Raw genomic sequence first — 23,720 nt, forward strand, 5'->3', positions numbered from 1 at the left:
TGTCATTCGAATTAAGAGCCAACACGCCCATGAGAGGATGAGGTGCAGCCAGTGCTGTGGTTTATGAGGGATCCAAACCGCCATGCTTCAGGGAGCGAGCCAGCCACGTCGGAGGGAGAGGAGGAGGAAGGATGCTGCAGATAGACAGGTACTTTCTGGTTTTCCCCATGGGGAAATGTGCTGGTAGAAACCACAGCTGGGTTTGGTGTTTGTCAGCCCACGTGGTGCCATGGCAATGCACCAAGGGTCACTAATGCTAGCACCTGTCTCCATATGGTGCTTCTACAGCAAACCAAGCTTCTTCCTCCACCCCACTGCCATGGCTGGATTTGTCCGGCCAGTGTCCCTGTCCCTTTGCTTGCCCTGCCCCATGCATGCTGGCAGGGCTCTATGTGCAGCAGTGGGACGACAATGAGTGCCATGGGCAACTGGACTACCTGTGTAGGTGGCCCACATCACCATCACTGCAAGCACCTGAGGGACATCTCTAGATCTTCACAGCACAATAGTTCTGCCTTGGAAACTGCAACTGGCAGTAAAACAGGGCAATTAGCCCTAATCATCCTGAATTCTCACAAGTCCTCCTCCATCCTTGCTTTTCTGCCTCTCCTTCCCCCCAGAACTTTAATCTCTTATTAATTGGACCAGAAACTTTCTGTCACCATTGATTGCATTGTCTAATGTCAGCTGCCTGGAAGGATAAAAATAAAAGGTGGAAAGCGTGTGCCTTTGATACAAATAAATAGGTGCCAGAGAAGGTAATCTAATTATGCAGTGATTGAATTAAGTGGAAGAAACTGCATTATGCCCACAAAATATCTGCCCTGACGATCACTTTGAGGCATGGTCCCTGTTTGGCCAAGTGTTGGGGTTTGGTTGGGAGGGCTGGGAACAGCTCCCACCCGGTGCCATTAGGATCATTGTGAATACCTGGGCTCGCCCCTGCTTTTCTTGGTGAATTTGGCTGCTGGCAGAGGGAGGCTGGCATTAAAAATGCTCGCATTGTCTGCTACAAATTCTCCGTGCAAGAAAAAATTACTTTTGAGCCGATGAGCCTGCTGGCTGGGCTGTGTCCTTCCACTACCCTACCTCCTGCGGGCTGAAGTGGGACAAAGTGGAGAGTTCAGGGACAAAAAAGAAAAGCTCACCATGGGTGTGTGTTACTCAAAAGTAAAAGCCATGGGAGGTTTATAGAGAAGGGAAGAAAATATGGATTTACAGCTGCTAAAGGGTTTCAGGCAGGTCCCGGAGCCGAGTGCCCTGACGGACGTGCTGCAGCCCAAGTGCACTTCTAATTAGGATGAATTTCCCTGCTGCTGGAGTTAATGCATTATATATCGAAACCATTTGTGTTCATTTGTAGCAAATAATTACTTTAAAATGTTATCATTCATTTGGGTTATTTGACTTCTCTATTAATTCTATGAATAATTGTTTAAAAGATTGTGTGGAGGTCAGTGAAAAGCATCAATATAATTCTGTTATTGGTTGATAAACATGGTGGAGCAGCTCCCCGAGGCTGGGACAGCTGGTGGCTGACCTGTCAGCCACACCAGAGAGCCAGCAGGAGCCCTCCATCCCCAGAAGCTTCTGACCACCCTGCAGGTGACACGGGGCATGTGGCACATTGGAGCTGAAAAATCACCTTGTGCCTCAAACTTGGTGTTTCTCTTTCAGTTGCTGGGAAGTGCTCTGGTTTCAATGTAAAGCTGCATCCATGTCCTTTCTTGCTTCCCCTTGCTGTAAATTTTCTGTCCCATGACACCTAAAAGAAAAAGCAATCTTAATCACACTGCTTGGTAACACAAACCGAGGTACAATGTAAAAGGCGGCAGGGCAATAAGCTCCTCCGTTGTGCGCCCTTCAATCTGGCTTGATAAATGGAGATTTTGCTGGGAGATTTTTCATGCATTAGCATTAAAAGGGGAGCAAGGCTATTTTCTTTCCTTGCAAGGAGAGACAAAAGAGCTGTGCTTTCAGATTTGGCAGCATTAGTCTTCATTTCAAGGGGGGAAATTAAATACATGAATCTGAAAGTGGGAAGGAGGAAAATGCCTTCAGTACAGCTTTTAAAAAGACTGTTTCTGGGGCTTTCCATGTCATCCCAATGTTTTAGCCAAGTCCAATAGCATTAAAGAAACACGTGGACCCTGTGATCATCCCACCAGCCATCCCTGGCCGGGTGCAGGGGCAGCAGCTCCCTCACACTGGTGCTCCAACCCAGCAAGCTGCCAACGTTTTTTAAAAGTATGCCATCAATTAGCTGATTCTTTCAGAACAATTTATTCAGGATAAATCCAAAGGGAGAACTTAAAAGCTCTCTATGTTTAATTTGATCAACGCTTTAATAACATCTGGCTGGATTAGTATGCGGGTGCCACTGCGCTCCCAGGAGTGGGGCTGGAAGTGGCCTCCTGGCGCCATGTGTCCTGCGCGGGGGGGGATCTCCCCACTGGGTCTGCGCTGTTTGCAAGCAAGAAGGATGCTGCGGGGTTTGGGTGGCACAGGGCTGCTCTTGGGGGCTCCCTCTGGGAGCTGGGGGTCCCGCCAACATCGATCACCCCGCATCGGCACTGGGAGGCTGCCGGCTGTGAGGAAGGTGGAGGAGCCGACCCTGGCAGAGATGCCATCATGAACTGGGCAGAAGGGGCTCTGTGGGGTGGCCGGGGTCTGCAGGGGGTGGGAGGGTGAAGGGGCAGGGGAGGGGGGCTCAGCCCCTCTCACGCCTTGTACTGTCATGTCACTTTTCTGCGGTGGAGCTTCTCCTTGGGAAGGCGTCAGAGTAGCTGGCGCCACAGAGGGATTTTGCCTCCCCTTAAATCATGGGAAGATGATTTAAGGGACCGAAAGCTTCAAGCCAGGACTTCTAACCACAAAGACACATTGATTTTCTGTAGCTGATGGAATAAAAGAATTACTGTGGTGCAAAAAAGAAGAAGAAAATTTTGCTCAAAAAGCCACCTTGGCATGTGCTGTGCGTCGGTGGGGCTGGTGCTCCCGGGCACTGGAGATAATTCTCCTGCATCCCAGCCTGTACCACGTGCAGGCGTGGGTTTGGGTGCCGGCAGAGCCCAACACCCAGGTGGATGTGGGGCCGTGTGGAGGGAGCAGCCACGCTCCCCGTGTGCCGTTGGGAGACCCCCAGGCAGGTGGGGAGGGGGTTTGGGCATCACACCTGGCTGCAGCCCAGCGAGGACAGAGGAATTACCTCTGCTCCCCAGGAGGGACCAGATTTCCTTGCTGGCTTTTCTGTGATGCCTCGGACATTTTAATCCCCCACGCCACACAGCCCCCACCAGCATTATTATCTCCACCTTGCAGATGAGGGATGGAGGGAACCACAGGGGACCAGCACCGGGGTTCCCCACCCTCTGGGTCCTTCCTTTTGAGGGTGCAGAGTCTCAGCCCTGCTCCGGGGTTGAGATGACCAAATCGCATACCCTGCAAAAGGGGCATGAATGCCAGCGGGATGAGGACAGGGAAGAAGAGATGGGGGGTTTCTCTTGCCCCTGAGGGGTTTCCAGCCACTGACAGCAGGGTGCTGGGAGGCCTTTTTCTTCCTGCTATCGAAGCCTCTCGACTGGGTATGAATAATTGAGGTCCCCCTCACCCGTGCCCTAATCGCCCTGCCACGGAGTCAATCGCTCGCTTTCTCGCTCGCTTTTTCTGATGAATATTTCATACCTCCCCAGGGCGGCACGCAGCCCCGCAGCCTGTGCGGCCGAGGCTTGCCGGGATTTAGGGGAATGCCAGCCACCAATCCACCCATCTGGGGGGAGAGGGTGGGAAAGGGCAGCACACTGCACAAAAATGCCTTGAAATGTGTCACCGAGTCATCCCCAGCGCTCACAGTGAGTCCGATTTGGTGGCTGCGTCGCTCGGAGAAGGGGGGAAAGGCAGGAGGGCTGCGGCCGTGGGGAAAGCAAACAGCGGTCGCTTCGGGGATCAGTGGGCATCCTGACCTTTCCCAGTGCCGGATCCAGGCGATGCCCCCCGGGTTCCAACCACCCACGCTGGTGGCACTCTCTCACCCCGACACCCCCCTCCCTGGCACTTTTTGTTCCCACTAGTGCCCAGGAAACCCCCCCAAATACCACCTGCTCAGTGCCTGTGAGGAGCTGGCAGCGTTTCCCCAGCCCTCCATGCAGGCACTTGTTAATTCCCTATTTCTTCCTTAATTACATGAAAGCAACGACCGTTCTATCATTGCTTTACAACGCCTCAGCTTAAATCCACTATTAAGGCAGGAGTGTTGTGGCTCAGACATTTTAATTAACATGAATGATCTCACCTTTGTCCATACCATCTTTTTACATATTATTATATCAGGTAATTGTTAAACTACTCACTGGTTTAGAGAGGACTGTACTTTCATTAAAATGTCCTGCTTTTTGTGACCTGGCAGATTACACACTTTTAAAGCCTAGTATTTTCAGGCGGTTTGAGTTAAGTCAGTCTGCAAGAAACAGGATGAACTACTTAAAGCACTGGTGGTCTCAAGGTAGGGAATGGGGTTTCGTCAATGTTTCTCCAAATTTTAGGAGCTTCAAGGTGCTCCCAGAGCTGGCTGGGAAATCAACTCCCTGTTGACCAAAGCTATCAAAAGAAAGAACTGAATAGTTTAAATTCATTTGAAAACTTTCCACATTTGTGGCAAAAAGAGAGGGGGAAAAAAAAAAAAAGCATTCATTAATTTTTAACATCCCCTTTCTTGTTTCCTCTCTCACCAGAAAAAAGGCTAGGAGAGAAATCAGGGGCTCTTCCCTCAGGAAAGGAAAGCCCTTCCAACTTTTTGAGCTTTTTAGAAATTCTGCCCATGTTTTTTTGATGTGAAATTTCATTGAAAATGGGGGAGAATTAAATAAAACCTGGCTCAAAAGCCCAATCCAGCTGTCCTTTCAGGGCACGCTCCGACGTGGGTGAAACTTCTATTTCTGACCAATTTTGGTGCTTTGGAAGTGTCAGCTCTCCTCTCGAATCATGAAAGACTGAAATATTTTTGTGTAAGCACTTAGCACGGACTAATGCATCTTGCCTGCACCCACCCCTCAGCCCCGAAGGTGGGCAGCAAACCCGCTTCGCTGCTCGAACGTGGTCCAGGGGGCTGCGGGAGGCTCAGTCCTTCCCTTCCCAAAGGCTCCTGCCTCCTGGCTGTGGAGAGTGATCAGGTGAGAGCCAGGCGGAGACGCAGGCACGGGATAAGACTTTTGTCTTGGTTCAGCAAGAACCACAACGCTGGGAAAACCCTGAACTTTGGTCTGAATGCCTGAACCTTCATCTCATCCTCTTCTTCACCCCAGGCTGCTGCCTGAGAAGGAGGAGGGGAGCTGAACTAGGACAGACGAGGAGGAAATCCCACCACCCCTGCCCTTCCCATCAGCACCGGGCGTACCACCCATCCCCAGCCTGCAGCACGCACAGCCTGTGCCATGTGAAACCTCTGATGGTTGCTCACTGCTCTGTTATCACTGGAGGAGAAGCACCTGAAGGCCCTAATAGCCTTGCCCAGACCCACCTGGGACCCCCACCCACCAGTGCTGGAGCCCATTGCAGCTCAGTCCTGGGCCAGCAGTCCTGGTTGAGCCTTGCCTTCAGAAGGGGCTTGGGATCTGTGTTATCTCGTCTCTCGAGCCCCGTCTCCTCTTCCTCCCAGTTGCTGGGTTTTGGTGGGATCCTGGACCTAGTTCCTGGCTTCTGTGTGTGGAGGTGTTGATGGACCTGGGTACCAGTCCCTGTAGGAGTGCACCCCCTCGGCAAGGGTCGCCCCTGGCTCCCAGCTCATCCTGCTGCTCTCTAACAGTAAGTTGTTGCGTGTGGGATGGTGGTGAGGGCGAAGGCATGCACTTACCATGCTGTTATGCAGGGCATGGATCTGGACAAAGAGCTGGAGGTCACCTTGGGTTAAGGGACCCTCTGATTTTTGCCATGTGTTTGACTGTCCCGAGTGCGTACCTTTTCCAGGACTGGGGTGGGTCTGCTGTGGTGCTATCCGTCCTATCGGAGAGGTGCCTTCGGGTCATAAACCCTGTGGGGTAAGGGCTGTTGTGTTGTCCTGTCTCTGAGAAGAGCCTCTCCTGCTGCTGGGCTGTGGACCATATCTGTAGCTTCCAAACCCACCCCCAGCGGATGGGGAACGGGCAGCAGCTCTGGTCCCTGCTGCTGCCCTGCGGGTGCCACCAGGGCACGGGGCTCAGCGAGGCTCCTGCACTGGCACGGGAAGCTCAGTGCAGTGATGACGAGAGCTGTGGTTAACTGGGTTAATTATATTCATGTTGCTAGGAACACTGTGAATTATGTTAATAGCAGCATCTGGGGAAATTACATCTTCATTAATTGGTCCTGATTGCTTTTTGGCAGATGCGAGATGTTTTTGACTTTAACATGCAGGACAAAATTTACTGTAATCAGTGCATGCAGTAAATGCACAAATACCATTACCTTGCCTTGCTAATTAACTCTCCAAAGAGGAAGAGATGGGAAAGACCTGCATGGCCAGCTCTTCCCTCCTCTCCTGCCCCAACCAGGGCAGGCTTGTTTTCTACCAGTTTTCTCTAGTGCTTCTTCTAATAGAGTTTCAATCATTATTTTGAAGTTAAAAATGGTAATAACATGGCTGGCAGACACAGAAAAGCAGTCACGGGGCTGAGGATGCTTCTGATGACATGTGTCATACCCTGGAGTTGGCCTTGTTGCTCTCTGGCTTTGATCCGCTCATAAGGCTCCTTGTCATGGATATAACTTGGTGGCAAATGGGTCTATTCACATGCTTGGAATCAAATACGTTCATGATTCAGAGATCTTTGATCTTGTCACGTCCCTAGTTGGAAGCAGAGGAGGCTTGCCTGCGCTGGGCTGTCCCCAGGGGACCGCCGCTGGGTGGAAGATGGGGCTGTTGAGTTATCAGAAGATGACAGTGGTGGTTAAAGCACCAATGATGTATGTGCAATGTGTGGCATCAATCTTTGCAATTCTTTAGCTTTCAGTCAAGGTAGCAGCAAACAAGGCATTAAACCACGTTTCAATGAACTATCGCTACGTAGAAGAAAGCTCCGTTTTTAACCACGGCAGAGAACCTAATCTCTTTGGATAAAAACCCAAAGCTCTGAGTAAATGCAGAGCGCGAGGCGGAGGTAATGCATTACCTCCCTAGGGGAAAAACAGGCTACAACCCAGGCGAGGCATCGAGCTCCTGGTAAGTTATGAGGCTGTTCGTCTGGGAATGGCAGTAAGTCGTATTACGGCCTTGCTAGCTCTGTCTTCTTTTTACACAACACTGTTTTTCACTTTAATGGTGAAAGCTTTCAGCCAGCTTTGTTAGGGCTGCTGCTAATTGGACTGGATTCATGTGTCCTACCAGGGCACAGGACAAGGCCAGTGCTGGTTAAATGGGAAGGGAAAGTTATACTGCCTGGTGTTTTGAATGGGCATAGCAGGAGGAGGGGGCATGGCAGGGATGAGAGAGGAATTTAGGAACAAGTTTAACCCTCTGGCTGCCACAGAAGCTCAGAGATACTCCCCCGGGGCAGTGATGGGGTAGAGCGTGGCTCTACATAAGTCAAATAGACCCCAGGGAGATAAAAACCCTTTTTGCAAGCAACCTTTCTGACATGGAAAGATGCAGGGCCACCTTTTTTGCTGGGCAGTCGGGTTTAAAAGTTCTTTGGTGCCTGAAGCATCAGCTTCAGACCTTCATGAAGTGGTTTTCATGGGTTGTTACAAGGCATCAGAACTTGTTGCTGGGACAAGCTCACCAGAGCTTTGGGAGCAGCAAAGTTTGTGCCCTCAAAGCCTAGAGCTAGATTTTACTGAGAGACTGTAATGTTCTGAGCAGGGAGTTAGCCATGTCTTTTCCATCACATTGCTCCTGTGAGTAGGTAAGCAATAATGTAAGGACCAGAAGAGATGTAATGCATGTGAGATTTGGCTGCAAAGCGATGCTTCTGGTTTGTGGGATGCTCCTTAGCAGCTGCAGGGCTCCCCAGGTGTGTCAACAACACAGGGGCCCTGGGAGGTCAGAGAGCTCCTGGGTTTCTGCTTGTGTTCCCAGAGCCTCTTGGGAGAGTTTCACAAGAATCCTCCCCCCATCTCTGACCCACAGCACCTGCCACTTCTGGTCCCCACTGCTCTGTGGCCCTCCCTGGGTGCTGCGGCCCCATCAAGCTGACTGTCCCAAGGTGACCAGAGCTTCTAGATCCCAATCACCCCATTAAGGTGGACAAACCCCTCCAACTAGGTGGAGAAATAAACATCTAGCAGAGCATCCACTTGAGATGTCTCCCAAAACATAGCTCCAAAATGTGAGGCTCTTTAGGCAGAGGTCCTGTTGTCCCACTGCCCCTTCAGCCGATGTGGGAACGTCTGTCCCCACCTCGCTGTGGGATCAGGCTTCTTTTCCCAGAGGACAGCAAAGCATGGGGCAGAAGATCCAGGCTCCTTTTCCTCACCCATTCAGATGAACCAAGTGGTAAAAAAAAAAACCAACAAAAAACCAGGCTCCCTATTCGCAAAGGTCTTTCCCCATCAGCCACCGGTGTAGTAACACCAGACGTCGGGGAGCTCCCCCCGAGAGGGAACCTGCCCACGCCATATGCCTCAATGGGGCACGTTGTAGCTGGGAAACACAGCAAGGAGCTTACTCGTTGGCAAGTGGACTGATTTGTAGCACTGCCTTTATTTTAAAGGGCAATTAGCACTGCAGAAGGATTCTCTCTGCCTCTTCAATATGCCACGTTTGTTAGTTAAAACTTCAATTTATGGTTAATGTTATATCATAACATATGTCACAGCTCTGCAATGGAGTTGCTCTGTGGCACCAAGCACACAGTGCCAGAGCAGGAGTCCCGAGAGAGGCGAATGTGGGGGGAAATGGTGCTGTGGAATAAAATGGTGCTCCACGAAATGCAGCAGGGAGGTGTTCAGGGAATGACTACAACTCTGGAAGAAGTAGCTGTTTGGGTTTTCCTCTTCCTGCTCTCTCGAGAGGTGGGGTTTTTTGATTTGGGGGTGTGTGTTTTGGTTTTTTTTTCTTTGCAGACAGGCAAAGTGCAAACCCCTTTAGGAGAGAGCTGCGCTTAGGGGCAGCGAGTAGTAATGTCAGACAAACCAGGAGGGGAACCAGGCTGGCCCATGAACCACTCTGTAAAGCTGGGTTCAGGGCAGGGAAGACCCAGGGCTTCCATCAGGCAAGTGGAATGGCCTGGATATGTGTGGATGCACTGGCCCAGCCGCTGCTTGGGCTGGCCCCTGGGCTGGAGCGCGGCTCTAACTTCGTCACCCAGCTGTGCGGTGGCAATCTCTTGCTGTCACTCAGCTAAAGCAGAGATGACAAGCATGTCACCACCATGACCACCCTGGTGATGGCTCCAGGCCACGATCTCCACTGCGGCCCATGCCCACTGCTGACAGCGAGTGGGAAATTTCCTTGAAGGGGGCAAGTTTTCTATTAGTGGTTGCAGAGCGCGAGGCGCTGGGTTCCTGCTCTTCGTCAAGCCAGGCTGTCACCAGAGAGGTCAGAAATCATTTATTTTTAACGGTATGAATATGTAGAAACTTGTCTGAGCTCCTCTCACACAGTGGCCATGAATTTAGAAACAGCACCAGAGATCACGGCACTCGGTACCCTGCGAATCGGGTCAGAGCTATAAATTTCTCTTATTGGTGTGCACACCATTTGCTGTACGTGCCTTTCTGAATTTGTGGTTGTTTCTCTCTCTGCCCCTGCGTGTGAGTGTATGACTGAGATTTTATATTGTGCCTCTGAGACACAAAGTCCTTCTGGTGCTTTTGCCCAGCATCCTAAACAGGTGCTCGCTCCCTCTCTTCCCTGTCCCCTTTACTAAACGGCTTCTGCCCACAGCCTGGCCCTTAAATCATGGGCTGCGCCTCGACAGGCACATGCTGCGTCTCTCCCCAGGCAGAGGGTATTTGTTTGGAGTGGTCAGCGATGTGCCCCTGAGCACACGTGCCTCGGCCTTGTGCGGACTCTGCTCCTGCCCGAGCCCCAGACGGGTCTTCTGACGCAGGTACTGGAGCCTCCTTGCCCACAGGGACAAGTCCTGCAAAGACCTCTGAAACATTCAGCAAGGCTTTCAAGGGCATTCATTCTGAATACAACGGGAAGAAACGTTCAGCGCAAATATCGTGGGGTGTGTGTCCAGATGATCTACGCATTGGGAGCAAAGCTTAAGCTGAAGAAGCTCGTGCTGTGGGGACTGGAGGGCAGTGCTGCTGTCCACCTCCTCTGCCCTGCTGCCTGGGCTTTTCCTCCCCCACCTATACCTCTTCTAGATAGAAAAGCTTTTTTTTTTTTATTGCAAGACTGGTTTTGCCCGGTGAATAAAAATGAAGCCTTTGCAGTGCCTCCTCCCCCTGAGGCAGGCGCTGTAGCAGGACCCATGCCAGCCATCACCAGGGCCGAGCCGCGGTGCACCCGTGTGTTGCACTGGGGCTGCCTTATCCCGTGGATCTGCTCCCTCGGAGCCTGGTGAATCACTGAAGGCAGCAGATGTGACTAAGATGTTCCCTAACTAATTTTTAATCCTTCTGGCACAGCAGTGCCAACACAAAGATGAACTGTATCAATGGGACTGATTATTAAATGCTGGTCTTGCTGCAGCGGCGCAACCCCATGGAGACGCTCTGGTGTACTAACATAAAACAAGAAAAGTGGATTTTCTCACACGCCGCTAAGAATCATGTCTCACCTGCAGGTTGCTGCTGAAGACGATACATAGGTGTCACTGGGGTCTGAGCCCAATGACGAGGGTTGGGCAGGACATTTGACACTGCCCGTTTCTGGGTCAGTCAGAGCTGATATGGCCCCTACCACTAACTCACCATTGCTTTTCAAAGCCAAGGTCTCCGGGAAACTACAGCTTTGCTTCCTCTTTCCTTCCCAGCCAGCCAGAGGAATGAGAACTAAATCCTGCCCCAACCCAACAGCTGAAGTAACTGCACCCAAAAGGGCCCATCAGGGTAAAATTTCTGTGCTTGTTAAACGTGAAACTTTGAGCCTTTTCAATTTAATCCTCTTCCAAGGGTATTAGGGGTTTGTTTATTTATTTATTTTTAAAATGGCAAGGTTTGCTGGATTTCTGACCTGTAGGTGCCTATCTAGAGTACTTGCCATTGTCCATGAGGACCCTGCCAACAAGCAATCTGTATAAAAGCAGAAAGAAAGCACCTTTGCCTTCATGATTTTTTAAACGTTAATTGCTGGAAGGGGATCTTTGTGGAAAACAGCACTAGCTTCATGTATTTAGCAGGCAATAGGCATCAAGCAGAGGAAGTATCAGGCACAGGGCTGGTGGTGCAGGATTATGAACATGGAAACAGGTTAATGGTAGAGACTGGCTTGTAGGTGCTAGTAGACATGAGCAAAGATAAGTTTTGAAAGCAAGGGTTTCACAGGAGTTGTCCCAGAAGAATCCCTCTGAAGCTATGACTAGGGCAAATGCAACTCTCTTGCCACCACAAACAGAAAGCAGAGGAGGTGAGAGCATCCCAGAAGATGTCAGCAGCTTGCCTTCCAGTTTTGTTTTTTTTTTTCAAGCCTCCATCCGTAGCTTCAGTGTTAACCTGCCTTCTTGCCTGTCTTTCAAGTTCCGTAACCTTTTAATCAAAGGACCACCCAGCCTCCAACGCAAATCCAAGGACTACTATACTTTGAAGAAAGAATGGTCTTGCACAGAAACTACTTACAACCAAAAGAAAAAAAATCATTAAATTTTGATTGTTGTAGTAAAGAGTAGGACAGAAGCAGAATGTCATAACTGCTTTGTTTCGTACCTTAGAGATAGGGAACACTGTGCATCTGGCTTTAAATAAATCATAACAGTAACTTCCCGATAGCCTTCAGTCTCTAGCTTCATGTGTTTCTGAACCAGCTGAAGGCCTCTTGCTTGCTAAGGGCTTTAGTCTCACTCCATCCCAGAGCTTTGTTACAAAACTGAAGTTATTTTGTGGAAGGGAGAAAATAGATGTGTTAGTGAGTGCATTGCCTCTTGGCTGAGGTTAGGTTTATTTGAACTTACATCTCTAATGTGATCAACCCAACCACTCGCTTATTGACCATTTAACTGCGGTCAAGGACTGCAGTCTACAGTAAGTTAGTTTTCTCCTGCTCTTAGTCCTCCTCTGCTACATAACCATGTCCCAGCACTCCCTCCTATCATCTGTCATCAAGCCATCCTTGTTTCTCAGCTCAGAGCTGTAGAACACTAAAGATGCCGCGTACACGGTGGGAGTATAACTGCGTATGCTCTGTTTGCTCTTAACACTGAGGAGCTCTCTGACTAAACACACCTTTCTCTTCCCAGCCTTCATTAACCAGTTAACTCTTCTTTCAGCTCAACTTCAGTCTGTCACTTAACCATTAACTGTGTCTGTCTGTACCTAAAAATTATTTGAAATGAAACACTCAATTATTGCAGAGCTTAAACACACACAACAAGGCTGCCATTTGATTTATTTCAGGAATGATAAAAGCACTCCGGCATTAAACTTTTGTTCTCTCCAACAGCAGCCGAGCCACTAAATTGATGACATGTGGATTAACCAAACAGTCGAGCAAATCGTTGGTAGAAAGGGCTGTTTGCGAGGCATTTGGACTGCCGTCTGAATCCATTTGACGTGCTGGCATTTCACAGTCATTACTCATTACCAATTGCTTCCTGGTGCAGTGTAATTTTCCAAAATGTCCTCCTTCATTTTCACGGAGAAGAGGTCTACCATCACTTTCAACTGCAACTGCACCCATTGAGCTTGTTTCTTGAGATTGTGGTAAAACCTGAATAAGATGAAGCCCAAAAGGTGTTTTCTGCAGCTTTTCTGCTTTAAATGTTGAAAAGGCAAATTCATGGGCTAGTAATCTGCAGCCCTCTGGTTCACAGCCAACCTCCCTCTTCTTCCTCTTGCATAAGGCACTTGTCCTTTGCTCTGCACCACTGTTGCTGGAACACGTGTGCTCTGACACACTTTCCTTTTGACACTTCAAATATGCAGACACTGCTTTATTCAGGTACTGAAGATTGATTTCATGGGATGTTGCCTCAATCTAAGAAAACACCCAGGATACACTCAGTTAAAAGGAGATATGTTTCAATTCAGCATTGCATGATTATCTTCCATGAATTACTTCTGCTACATGAAGGGAAGGAATTTAAAATTCTTTTTCTCAGGCAGCAGAAAGACTCAGGGGGAGCTAAGCAAAATGTCAGTAATTCTCTGTTATCACTGCTATAATGGGAGGAAGAGACGGCTTACCTCTGTGGGATTTAGCCAGAGATCTCCATCACTTGGATTTTCTGCTGATTTTATGGCACATACCAGCATTCGAGTTATTGCTTCTTCTACACGGGCTTCATGATCTGCATCCTGCCTCAAGGGAACAGAAAGCGTTTGGAGATAGGTTAGCACTTGGGTCTCTGCAGAAAGCTGGAAGATCTTCGGAAGAATGAAATGGATGGCCTTAGTCTGAAAGCCATACTCATGTATGTGAAGTCAGTGAAAGGTTTCAGACTTTTGATGCTCCTACTGACAGTCCCCACATCGGTAACAGCGCAGGCTTTGGTGCAACTACTCATCTGAATAAGGATTTGCAAAACATAAGATTCTACAGTGTGTATATAATCTTTTCCCGTATGAGTGTTCTGTTAATTGAATCTGGTGCTTGCAATTACAATGCAATGTTAGCATTTAATTAATGTATGCATTTATGTAGCTCTTTAGGACTTGAAGGACCCCAGAAGTACATAGCAAATTTTATATATGTACATATTATGTCTAATTCAAGTACTTAAAACACACAGGATGTTACAGCTAGGCAGCAACTATCTGGGGGCTACAGAGCCATAAAAGTGAGTCTTAAGGAAATTCCGGAAATATTTTATCGTGCAACGGCAGCTGCCATACTGCTGCGGTTTTAAATATCAGTAGAAGAAAAACCATGTTTCCTCTGAAAGCTCTCCTGCAGAACTAAAACCTAAGTTAATAACTGGCTCTTTGTTTCAGCTTTCACTTTCTGCACCATCCCCTTGGGTAGCTGGGTACTAGCTAGTTTAGGACAGCAGAACAAAACTTCACGGGATCTTTTTGAGCTTTCTTTCCCACAATTGAGTTTCTTGTATACGGAGGGGAAAGGTATGTGGAAGGAGACAGTAAAACTTTCCAAACAAGATGTGTGGTTTAGTTACTTCAATGACAAATGCCTAGGAGTGGATGCATAAATTGGCTTTAATTGAGGTACTCAGACATACAAGTTTTGGAGGAAAGATGTAACCTAGTCAGCCACAGCCCTGAACTGCCTCATGTTGGCTTTGGGGAACATGTCAAGCAAACGATGCATCTTGCTAGTATGAGTGTTGAAGCAGTAATTCATCCTGCAACCCTGAGCAGAATTTGGGATAGAAGCAGGGGGAAGTGCTCTTAGCATTCTGTGGCTTTGGATGCTTGGCTTATTAATGGCCTTTTATAACAAACCCCCAAAACACAGAGTTTGGTATCTACATGTGGAAATTATTTAAGGTGTTGCACTCTTGGTATTTACCCTGGTCTGTTGTACCGATTGCATGAGAGTACATTAGGCAGCAAGGAATACTTTGAGTAGCTCACATCCAGCTGAAAACAAATTAGACTTCTACTCTAAAGTCTTGTCAATATAATTAATGGTTTCACTAGGACTATAAATGTTGGCACAATTCACATCTGTCAATATGAAAGCAGCTGGTAACAGCTGCAAGCAAAAACTATTTGATTTGGTGACGGAAATGTTCTCAGTATTGTCTTTTACCATCGTTGTCAGAATTTATTTTTATAGATGGATTGCCCAACACCTGACAGTGCTGCCATCATCAGCTATAGGGATAATTTCTGTAAGAAACTTTCACCCGGGCTGCAACATCTGCACTTGCTTATGGCAGCTCTTGATTATCTGGGGAGAGGGCATGTGTGTGTCCTTCACTAGCAAGACCCAGCAAATGCTCCTCTGTTTATGAGGCCACACAACTACCCGCTCTCGCTATCGCCAAACAGGATCTTGGTGACTTCTGCAAGACCTTTATGATTAGAAAGGCCATGGAGTTTAGCTCAGTGTTGGTTTTTTTTCCTTGCAGTGCATAAGGACAACTAGAAATGCTGTAGCTAACAGACCACCCAGCCACCTGGGAGTTACTAGCCTAACCCAACTCATCCAACCTTGACCTGCGTCTCCAGCGGGGCACAATTTGTGAGGCACAGCTTAGGGTACAAGCATGTGTGTTGACATCAGGGTCTTTCCAAGCACAAGGCACACAGCCAGTTCCTCTGAATTACCTCAGAGGCTTCTCAAATTTAAGGCAGGTTTAAATGGTCGCTCTGCAATATTGTTGGGGCTTTTTCTGGCACTGGACCCAGCCTGACTGTACTTAAGGCTACCTAAAAGTTTGGTGTGGACTGTGGGCCTGCTGTCCTTTCTAAATACATAGTCTCATCTGGAAAGTTTTTCCATGAGGGAAACACCCAAGTGAGTTCCTCTACTCTGCAAATGCTTGGTTTGATGTTAGCATGAGAGATGTATTGTGCGGTCTTTGAACAGCAGCTGAATACATCTGTTCATCCCCCTGCAGATTTCCAGTCTAATAAAGGTTTTTTAAAAAAACCCAACAACAAAAAGAGTAAGTATTTTAGTGAGGCAGCTTTCACAGGCCATTTCAAAGGGTCTTTATTTTATATTAAGCTAGGTAATACTAATAAGCAAGTAATTTGAATCAGAAAACCTTCTAGAGCATTGAGATGATCTAGTTGAAGATGTCCCTGCTCATTGCAGGGGGCTGGACTAGATGACCTTTAAAGGTCCCTTCCAACCCAAACTATTCTGTGATATCCCTGGAATCATCCCATACAAACTGGTTAACATGAGCAAGAAAAATCAAGCCTGGGGAAAAGGAAATTAAATACTTGAGAAAATCCAACTCCAGGCACATCAAAGCTATCACAGAGAAAAGCAAATTCAAAATGCTCTGCCCCCCCTTCCTATCACATTAATCTGATTTAAACTCTAATTTAGCTTTGCATGTAAGCATGTGCTTGAGATGAAGTTGCTGTTTTGCCATCCCCTACTCAGCACAAAGCTAGTTAGCCCATAAGAAACTGGACATGAAAAGTTTAGCTTGTGTTTAATTGTTTGCCTGATTAAGGTAAACTTGAATGTGATTTATGCTGAACTGGGGCTTCCGATCCAGAACCTTGGAAGGTTCTTCAGGAAAAACTATCCATAAGGGCTCTTCCCTCCCCAGCCTCCGAATACAGCCCACCCAATAAGGCTGAACCTGGCAGGTGAGGGACAAAAGTCCATGCAGATGTGGAAATGCTACATCACCGTGACACAAAAAGGGAAATACCAGTTCAATCCAAGAGTTTATGCTGACTGTGACGGGATCAATGGATTCCACATAGTGCCACCAGTGCCTTGGAACGAGCAGGACCTGGAATTGGAGACATCGCATTAGAGTGCTAACAGAAGCCTGCAGAAAGATAAGGTGTTTTGATTAAGGTGATGTGGGATGCAGAGGCAGAATAAGACAAGGAACAGGGGTGAGGGTGGGAAGTGATCTTAATTTCTTTCTTCTAAAGAGCTTTTTCTCAAGACTTAAAACGCCCACTCTCTCCTCCCATTTTATCAATACTATCAAGTGAGAAGTGGACACGATCCAGAATTACCTCTCGACCCAGTTCCTTCTCATGTGAAGCACGACTGTAACCTTATAACTGCCCTGGGTAAGCAAGGTCTGGCTGTACAAAGTGCAGCTGGTGGGGCAGTAAAGCAGGGCTTTAGAGAAAGTCTCAGACGGGCAAGAATTCCTCTGTAGACTCTCCAGATGAGCGGGCTCCCCAGTGGACTGCCAGCTGGCTTCCCCAAAAAGCAGGTATCCTAACGCTCATCTAGGTGATTAACAATATGTAGCTTTAATTCTGGTAAATAATCACCAGTATTAAACTTGTCACTTTCAGTAGACAGGCTTTTAAAAGGAGGTGTCTCAGAAATCATGACAATCTAGTTTAGATCAAGAGCTTTACAACTGTATCAGGATGATAGCTGTGGCATAAAATTGATTCTAACCCATGGCTTTTACGGTACAAAGACATTAATGTTATTTTGATGATATAGGACAAGCTTTACAGATTACTGAACATTAGATTAACATAGAGCTATCGAGAAAAGCATAAAAGATGGGTTTTGACAAGGAATAAAAATGGTCAGAGTCAGATAAAAATATAAACCTCAAAATGGGGAAAGTGAAGCAATGATCTGTACCTGAATTGCAGGCAATTCTTTTTCTTGGTAGACACAAATTACTTAAAAGAATGTTCTGCTACCTAGAGAGCCCTGTGCTGTGTTATATCAAAACACGGCTAATGAGAAAATGTCTGTGTAGGAAACAGTGACGGTGGCCCTAGTCCTGCAAACACTTACAGGACAGAGCAGAGTCATTTTTGGGCCAGAGGACAAAATGTTCTCCACAGGTTTCAATTTAAGTCAAACAAAAAAAGCATTGGCTCTCTAAAGGTCAAAAACATTTGGAAATTGTACTTTAATCCAGCACAGCATACAAAACAGAGAAAGAAGTGAGTCTGTGGAGGGCCGTTATTTAAAAAATATCACCAATTAGTTACTCCTGGCATCTAAAAGTGTATGAAACCTACACAGACTGAAGCCAAAACGTATTTTCTACACTGAATGGTGCTTTTATCACAGAAACCTAGGCTTGAAATGAAAATTGCAGTTGCATCAGCTGCAATAGATTTGTCTGTTAGCAAGTATTTGCCCACATTTGATTGACTGCAGAAACACACAAAAAAAGCCAAACGCTCCTCTGCTCTATAGCGGATCTTCCGCTGAACTCTGTTAAAGAATCTGGGTGCCCTCCAAATGACAGGGTATAATGATGAAGCCTGAAAAACTTTGTTATACAGCAGAAGGTGACGTAGCTTCTGGAGTAAGAAGCCGTTTCATGGGGTCCTGTCTGTGAGACTTGCACAGGCGATGCGCTGTAGAGGTGGATGAAGACTCTAGGGAATTGGAGTATGGTGCCGAGGGACTATGTAGCAAGGGCAAAAAAGCAAAGAGGCAAATTAAAGTGTTTAAATGTTTCAGTAAGAGGGGCTGCCTGGAAAACCAAGGTGGAAATTAGGAATGGCACGTTCTGGCTCAACATGACTCACATGCAAAGCAGAGACAGAATTGTTTTGGAAAGAGGAGGTGTAGCCAGGAGGAAAATACAATCCCTCCCCCCCCCCCCTTAACTAGTCCAGTCTTTTCAAATCAAACCAGAGGAACTTGGTCTTTGGAGATACTAATCAGATTTTACTTGCCAGCAGGTTGAGGGTAATAACTGCAAAGCTGTGTACTTCAGAGCTGGCACTGTTTGCTGATGCAATTTATAAAGGAGCTACAGAGCTGTGACTCAAAGAGGCAAAACGGGTACCATAAAGACACTTGCTGCCCCTCTCATGTTTGGGGAAGCTTATGCTTTTTAAAATAAGGATTTATAGCAGCAAGAAAATTGAAATTATCAAAAAGCAAAGGGACTAAAACTTTAAGGAAGATGAAGAAATTGAAAAAAGTAATTAAAACCAAAAAATACAGCTGGGAAGGGAGCAGCAAAACTAACAGAAGACCAAAAAAAAAAATAAATAAATAAAATCCAGCAAAGAGAGGGATAGGATTCTTCCACCTTTATAAACTAGTATTCTTCTAGGTTTGGTAACTAGAAGCAAAGAAATCCCCATAACAAAACCAAAACAAACGCACTCCGCCATCCATTCCACGATAAAACAAAGCAGACTTCCATATGTTTATGAATATGGGATGCAGAGTCAGCTACATTTGAAACTCCATTTCAATAGGAAATGTGAAAGTAAACCACAGGGTAATAACACACAGACACAAAAATGCAGCAAACTTTTTACAGGAAAAATGTGAAGTGCAAACCTAAGGAACTATTCCAAGCTAAGAGATAATGTTGTGTTATCCTGCTTTCTACAGCATGTACCTAGCTTTGTGGGCCGGGAAGATACTGATCTAAACAACAAGCAATGAGATAATTTTAATACTTCGGCTAGTGATAGGCAAATATAGCAGATGAAGTCAAAGTAGGACGGAAATCCCAGAAAAGATAAAATGAAGTTCTGGTCTGTAACAGGAGGAAAGAAACAAAGAGAACAGTTGGGAGACCAAGTGGAGCAATGCTGAAGACTTGTACAGCACAGAGAACAGAAAAGGTTTAAATTCTCAACGGACGTGATTAACTCGATACAGTGCAAAGGTAGGGCAAAGGTGGAATCGCTTCAAAAAGGCAGCATACCCTGAAGTGAAATATTATACCAAGAAATTCCTGCCCATTAGAAAAAGATATTTGGGTAAATGCACAAGAAAAGGAACGACCAAAGCATGACAGTGTGATGGGAAGAAAAAGAGGGGGAGCTATGGGGGGATCCAAGCAAATCCCTGAGCTGCTTGCAACCCTGGCAATGAAAAATAAATTTAAATAAAAGCATAGACAGCTCTATGGGAGTACCATGTGAGGACTGTGAGGGTGCTGCCACCCCAGCCTATGCCCCATCCCAGCTGGTGCCTGCCTGGTGCTAGGAAGGTGCTGCTTACCCTGCCTCCCCCATCCCTCCTGAGCTGGTGTCTTCCCACCTGCTGAAACACGAGTGCCAAGGGCCACTGATGTCAAACACGGGCACAGCCCGGGGGGAAAGCGCTGTGAACAGGAAGGGAAGGGGGCTGTTACCATGCTGTGTCCATACGGACCCTGGCGAGGGACTGAGGGAAGCTCAGGGATGAGGTGGAAAAGTAGAGTTAGGAACTGGCAGCTTTCACTTTTGGTTTGGGGCACACAAGGAGTTCTCCATGTATGTTGCAGGCTGAGTGGTGTTTTCATCACCAATCCTAGTACAAATGCAGCTCCTGGACTTTTCTGCCTCTTCTGTGATGGAGATGATAGCTCTGGTGTCTAGAGGTTGAGCTGGGCTGTCTGCCTTCTCTATGGGGTGACTTGGGGCCAGCTCTGTAGTCTACCTCATGAAAGACCTTCCTTCCTTCCCCCCTTCCCCAAACCAGAATTATCAACGATCTGCTATGCATAATGCTGTGGACAACTCTGAATTCTGCTTTACCAAAATCACTTAAAACTCTTCTCAAAAACAAAAGCAGTTTTTCACTGGAACCCTTTTTAAAAAGTGTTTTGTATACTTTGAGCTGGAATATTTAATTGCTTTTTAAAAAGTTGGAATTACTCTATTTTCTGACTTGACTACAACACTGGGTTTTGGTATCAATTACATTTTTCTTGGTTATTCAGACTGTTTTGCTGTTCCCCACTTTAAGCCCAGTCTGAAGTTCTCACCCCTTTTCTTTAAAGGTGGCACACAAGGAAACCCCTCCCTGACCTCATGACGATTTCTGCTTGCTCAGGGTTGGGTTAGAAGTCAGAGCTCTGCCTGTGCTGTTGAGAGCTCTGGCTGCCAAGCAGGATCCCACTGTGCATTAGATACTGCTAGCAAGAGCACGGAAAGGGAAAACCTTGCAGCTGTTCGCAGGAACTCAGAAATAACTGTAGCTGTGGGCACACACTGAGTTTGAGATGTGTTTCTTTAGACTTTCAGAAAGCAGGCAAGCAAAAGCAGGGGAGGAGAGCTTCGGAACAGCAGACCACGGTGAGAGACAGCAAGCAGTAATGTTGATTTTTTTTTAAAAAAATCATTTTTTCCTATGCTGTGACAGTGCTTTTCAAGGCTGGAAGGGAGCATCCTTCTCAGACACGATGTGCCTTTAAGCTTAGCTCAGTTAGGTTTTCCTTGCATCTCTGGTTTCTGGAGCTGCACTGCACCTCCTCTGGCTCCAGGCTGCAACTGGGATACAATGCCAGGAATCAGGACAGCCCGCAGCAGGGCAGCCGAGCCCTGCCTGTAACAGCATGGGTCCTGGTGTCCAGTACCATTCCTGTCTGGGGTGGCACGAGAGGGAATGGCACTGCTCATGGGAGCCCCGTGCACAAGGTGCTTGCTCTCCATGCGGAGCCTTATGTGCCCACCTTCAGACAAGCTGAGATGTGCTTTCTAGTCTAGTCTAGTGTTTACCGTTGTCTAGTTATATGGGTATGGATTAAGAGGAAGATTGATCAAGAGCAATTACATTAGTGAGCAGGAATCAGGCAAGAAGCTGGTAGGAAGTGGGGCAGAGGAAAGCATGATCAATGATTTTATATTGGTATAGCACCTCAGTATTTTGTAGCCTTTTCAGGTGGTATTCATCTCTCCTACTTTTAATCATCAAAAAAGTTAAGCATCTATGTGCGTAGGCTCCTTTTATAGCCTGTGCTGGAAGGACATGATGGGATGAATGTTCCGGCAGAATTGTAATTGTGTAAGGCAGGGAGGATGAATTGCCTTGTAGAGGTGCCAGGTTCTTCCCACTGATGGCAGACAGGACATCTGTCCTGGATGGGCTTTAAGCTGAGGGTGGCAGATTCTGCCCTAACTCTTTTAACACTTGTCCCTGAGTGTAGGGTGGAAGACGTTAGAACAGACATGTTTTGCCCCATTCGTGGTCTGTTAAGCAGTATATTTGTGAAAACAATGAAGGTGTTACTAGAAATACTGCAGAGTTGTTGAACAAACAAAACAAAATACCAATGCTTTTGGTGAAAACTCACTAGTTCAGTGAATACAAATCCACCAGCAGTCAACCTCCTGCACCATACTTACCACTCAGCCTTGCAACCACCACACAGGTAACCAGGTCCAAATATTTATAAGGAGCCCCTACATTTGTGTGACACAACTTGAGCTTCTAACTTTGTGGATATAGTCATCTACTTCTGCACACCCTTGAAAACTCAGCTGCTTATTTAAATAAGCTAGATATCTAAATGTTATCATAATCTGTGTCGAGGACAGATCACTAATGTATAACTGGAAGTTGCATTAAGACCTCTGTGGAAATGCAGCCAACAGCCACTGGTCAAGTACAGGATGAAACCTTATAAAACCTAAAGTCTCGGCCAGCTACCAAAATTCGTAACAGAGATTCACCTCTGAACAGTACAGTGAAAGAGCACAAAGGATGCAACTGAAGTATGCACTGTGCATTGGGACAATGTTACGTGGAGGAATTCTGCTTCAAAGCCTTGAATGGGTGCAGAAAAATGGCTTGTAGCAAACAACGACCAGAAGGTGGCATTAGACACATTAAGTTTTTGATACTCAAAGCTGCAGTCACCCTACATGCAGTTCCTCTCCTGAATACCTAAGAACACCTTTGTCTTTATTTTTCAACCCTTTGTTGTTACAACATCTAATCCAAAATGTTCTGCGTACCCTCTGGGAAAAAGTGGAGATGCTATGTGCTACCACAAAAAACAGCTGGCTGCAAATCCTGCAGTAAACGTATGTACTCTACCCGAAAACCACTGCTAAGCACCTATCAAAATTGTTATTTAGGGATCTTCTACCTTGTTAACAAAGGAGTTCTTCTAGGTCATTCCTTTCCTCTCCATCAAACAGCAGCAGTCCCCAGCCACCTGCCCCATAAGCTTCTGGATGAGGTGCTGGAAAGCACCACCCAAAAGACGTGGATAAAATGGATGAAGGCAATACCTCACTGCTCCATCATTGCCTCTACATGACTTTGCCTCCAGAAATCCAAATGGTACCTCCTTCAGGGCAATGCAGACAACTCGGTACTACTGAGCTGGCTCAAGATCTTTATTCCTAGCAAGATTAATTTGTAATTGCTTTAAGCCTAATTAAAATTAAGATCATATTAAAGGTTCACTACCACAACTGAACATTCCGAAGAGATATAAATTATATAGTGTTAGGGATCGTGGATAATGCAGTGCTGAATGGATGTGGCATTTTTATCAAAAGTAAAAATTTGTTCTTTGTGCTTTAAATTATTGAACACTGCAACTTCACAAAGTGCAGAATGTGAAAGTAATAATTTGCTTTAGGAGTATGACTAGGAGCTAATATAGTGCAAACAGTGAAGGTTGATCATGATTACCCATCTGCAACTGTACCGGCAGAAGAGCATGCTCTTCCCATTGACAGACACCATCCTCTTGTTGGTAACTACTACCCTGCTCCATTCTGCCATCTCACCTGTTCACAGGAGCACTTCTCACTCTCCCTTCTCAAAATTAGCTGGATTAGCAAAAATCCATTCTATAAATTGTTGGAGGCAGCTGGGTTTGTGAGCTAAGGGAAAGGGGACACTTGTGCAAGTCGCTGAGCTGGCAGGTCAAAAGAGGTGACAACATCTGGTAGGAGAATGGTGAAAAGGCTCTAGAAGCGGCAACTCCGGTGTCTGAAGTGGTCGGAACAATGAACACTGCAAAATTCCTTTGGAAAGGCCTGACACCTTGAGATATGCAGGGGTGTGTTACAAGGACATGTGCTGCTGAACAAACGAAAAAGGTAATTCAGACTCCAAATACAGAGCATGTTATTTAAATAAAGAAGGACACTACTTATGGCAGGAAACTAGGAATTAAGAGTCCTGCGCCCTGCTCTCATACTACTGCTGACTACCTGCGTGACTGTAAGCCAGGCTCTCAAAACTGAACTTTCTCAGTAAAACAGGGTTAATAATATCCTCACATCCTTGTAAAGCACCATGAAACCTCTGGATGGTATGCACTCTAAATGCAAGTATCATCATTACAATACTTAAAGCA

At 46.7% G+C, this 23,720-nt stretch overlaps 1 protein-coding gene across 3 annotated transcripts in view; it reads right to left on the bottom strand.

Annotated features, from left to right (window-relative positions):
* Positions 1–12,434: 12,434 nt before the first annotated feature.
* The window catches only part of HSPBAP1 (HSPB1 associated protein 1), a 38,094-nt gene continuing 26,808 nt past the window's right edge, over positions 12,435–23,720 (bottom strand). For all 3 annotated transcript variants that reach the window (XM_056348039.1, XM_056348038.1, XM_056348036.1), the window contains 3 exons: positions 16,377–16,460; positions 13,264–13,374; positions 12,435–13,054 (listed from right to left, as the gene is read on the bottom strand). In XM_056348039.1, coding sequence (XP_056204014.1) covers positions 12,497–13,054; positions 13,264–13,374; positions 16,377–16,460 — 753 coding nt within the window. In that variant the 3' untranslated portion in view covers positions 12,435–12,496. The remainder of the gene's footprint in view (positions 13,055–13,263; positions 13,375–16,376; positions 16,461–23,720) is intronic.

This window comes from Falco biarmicus, chromosome 8 (genome assembly GCF_023638135.1).
Source record: "Falco biarmicus isolate bFalBia1 chromosome 8, bFalBia1.pri, whole genome shotgun sequence".
In the NCBI taxonomy this organism is placed as follows: Eukaryota; Metazoa; Chordata; class Aves; order Falconiformes; family Falconidae; genus Falco; species Falco biarmicus.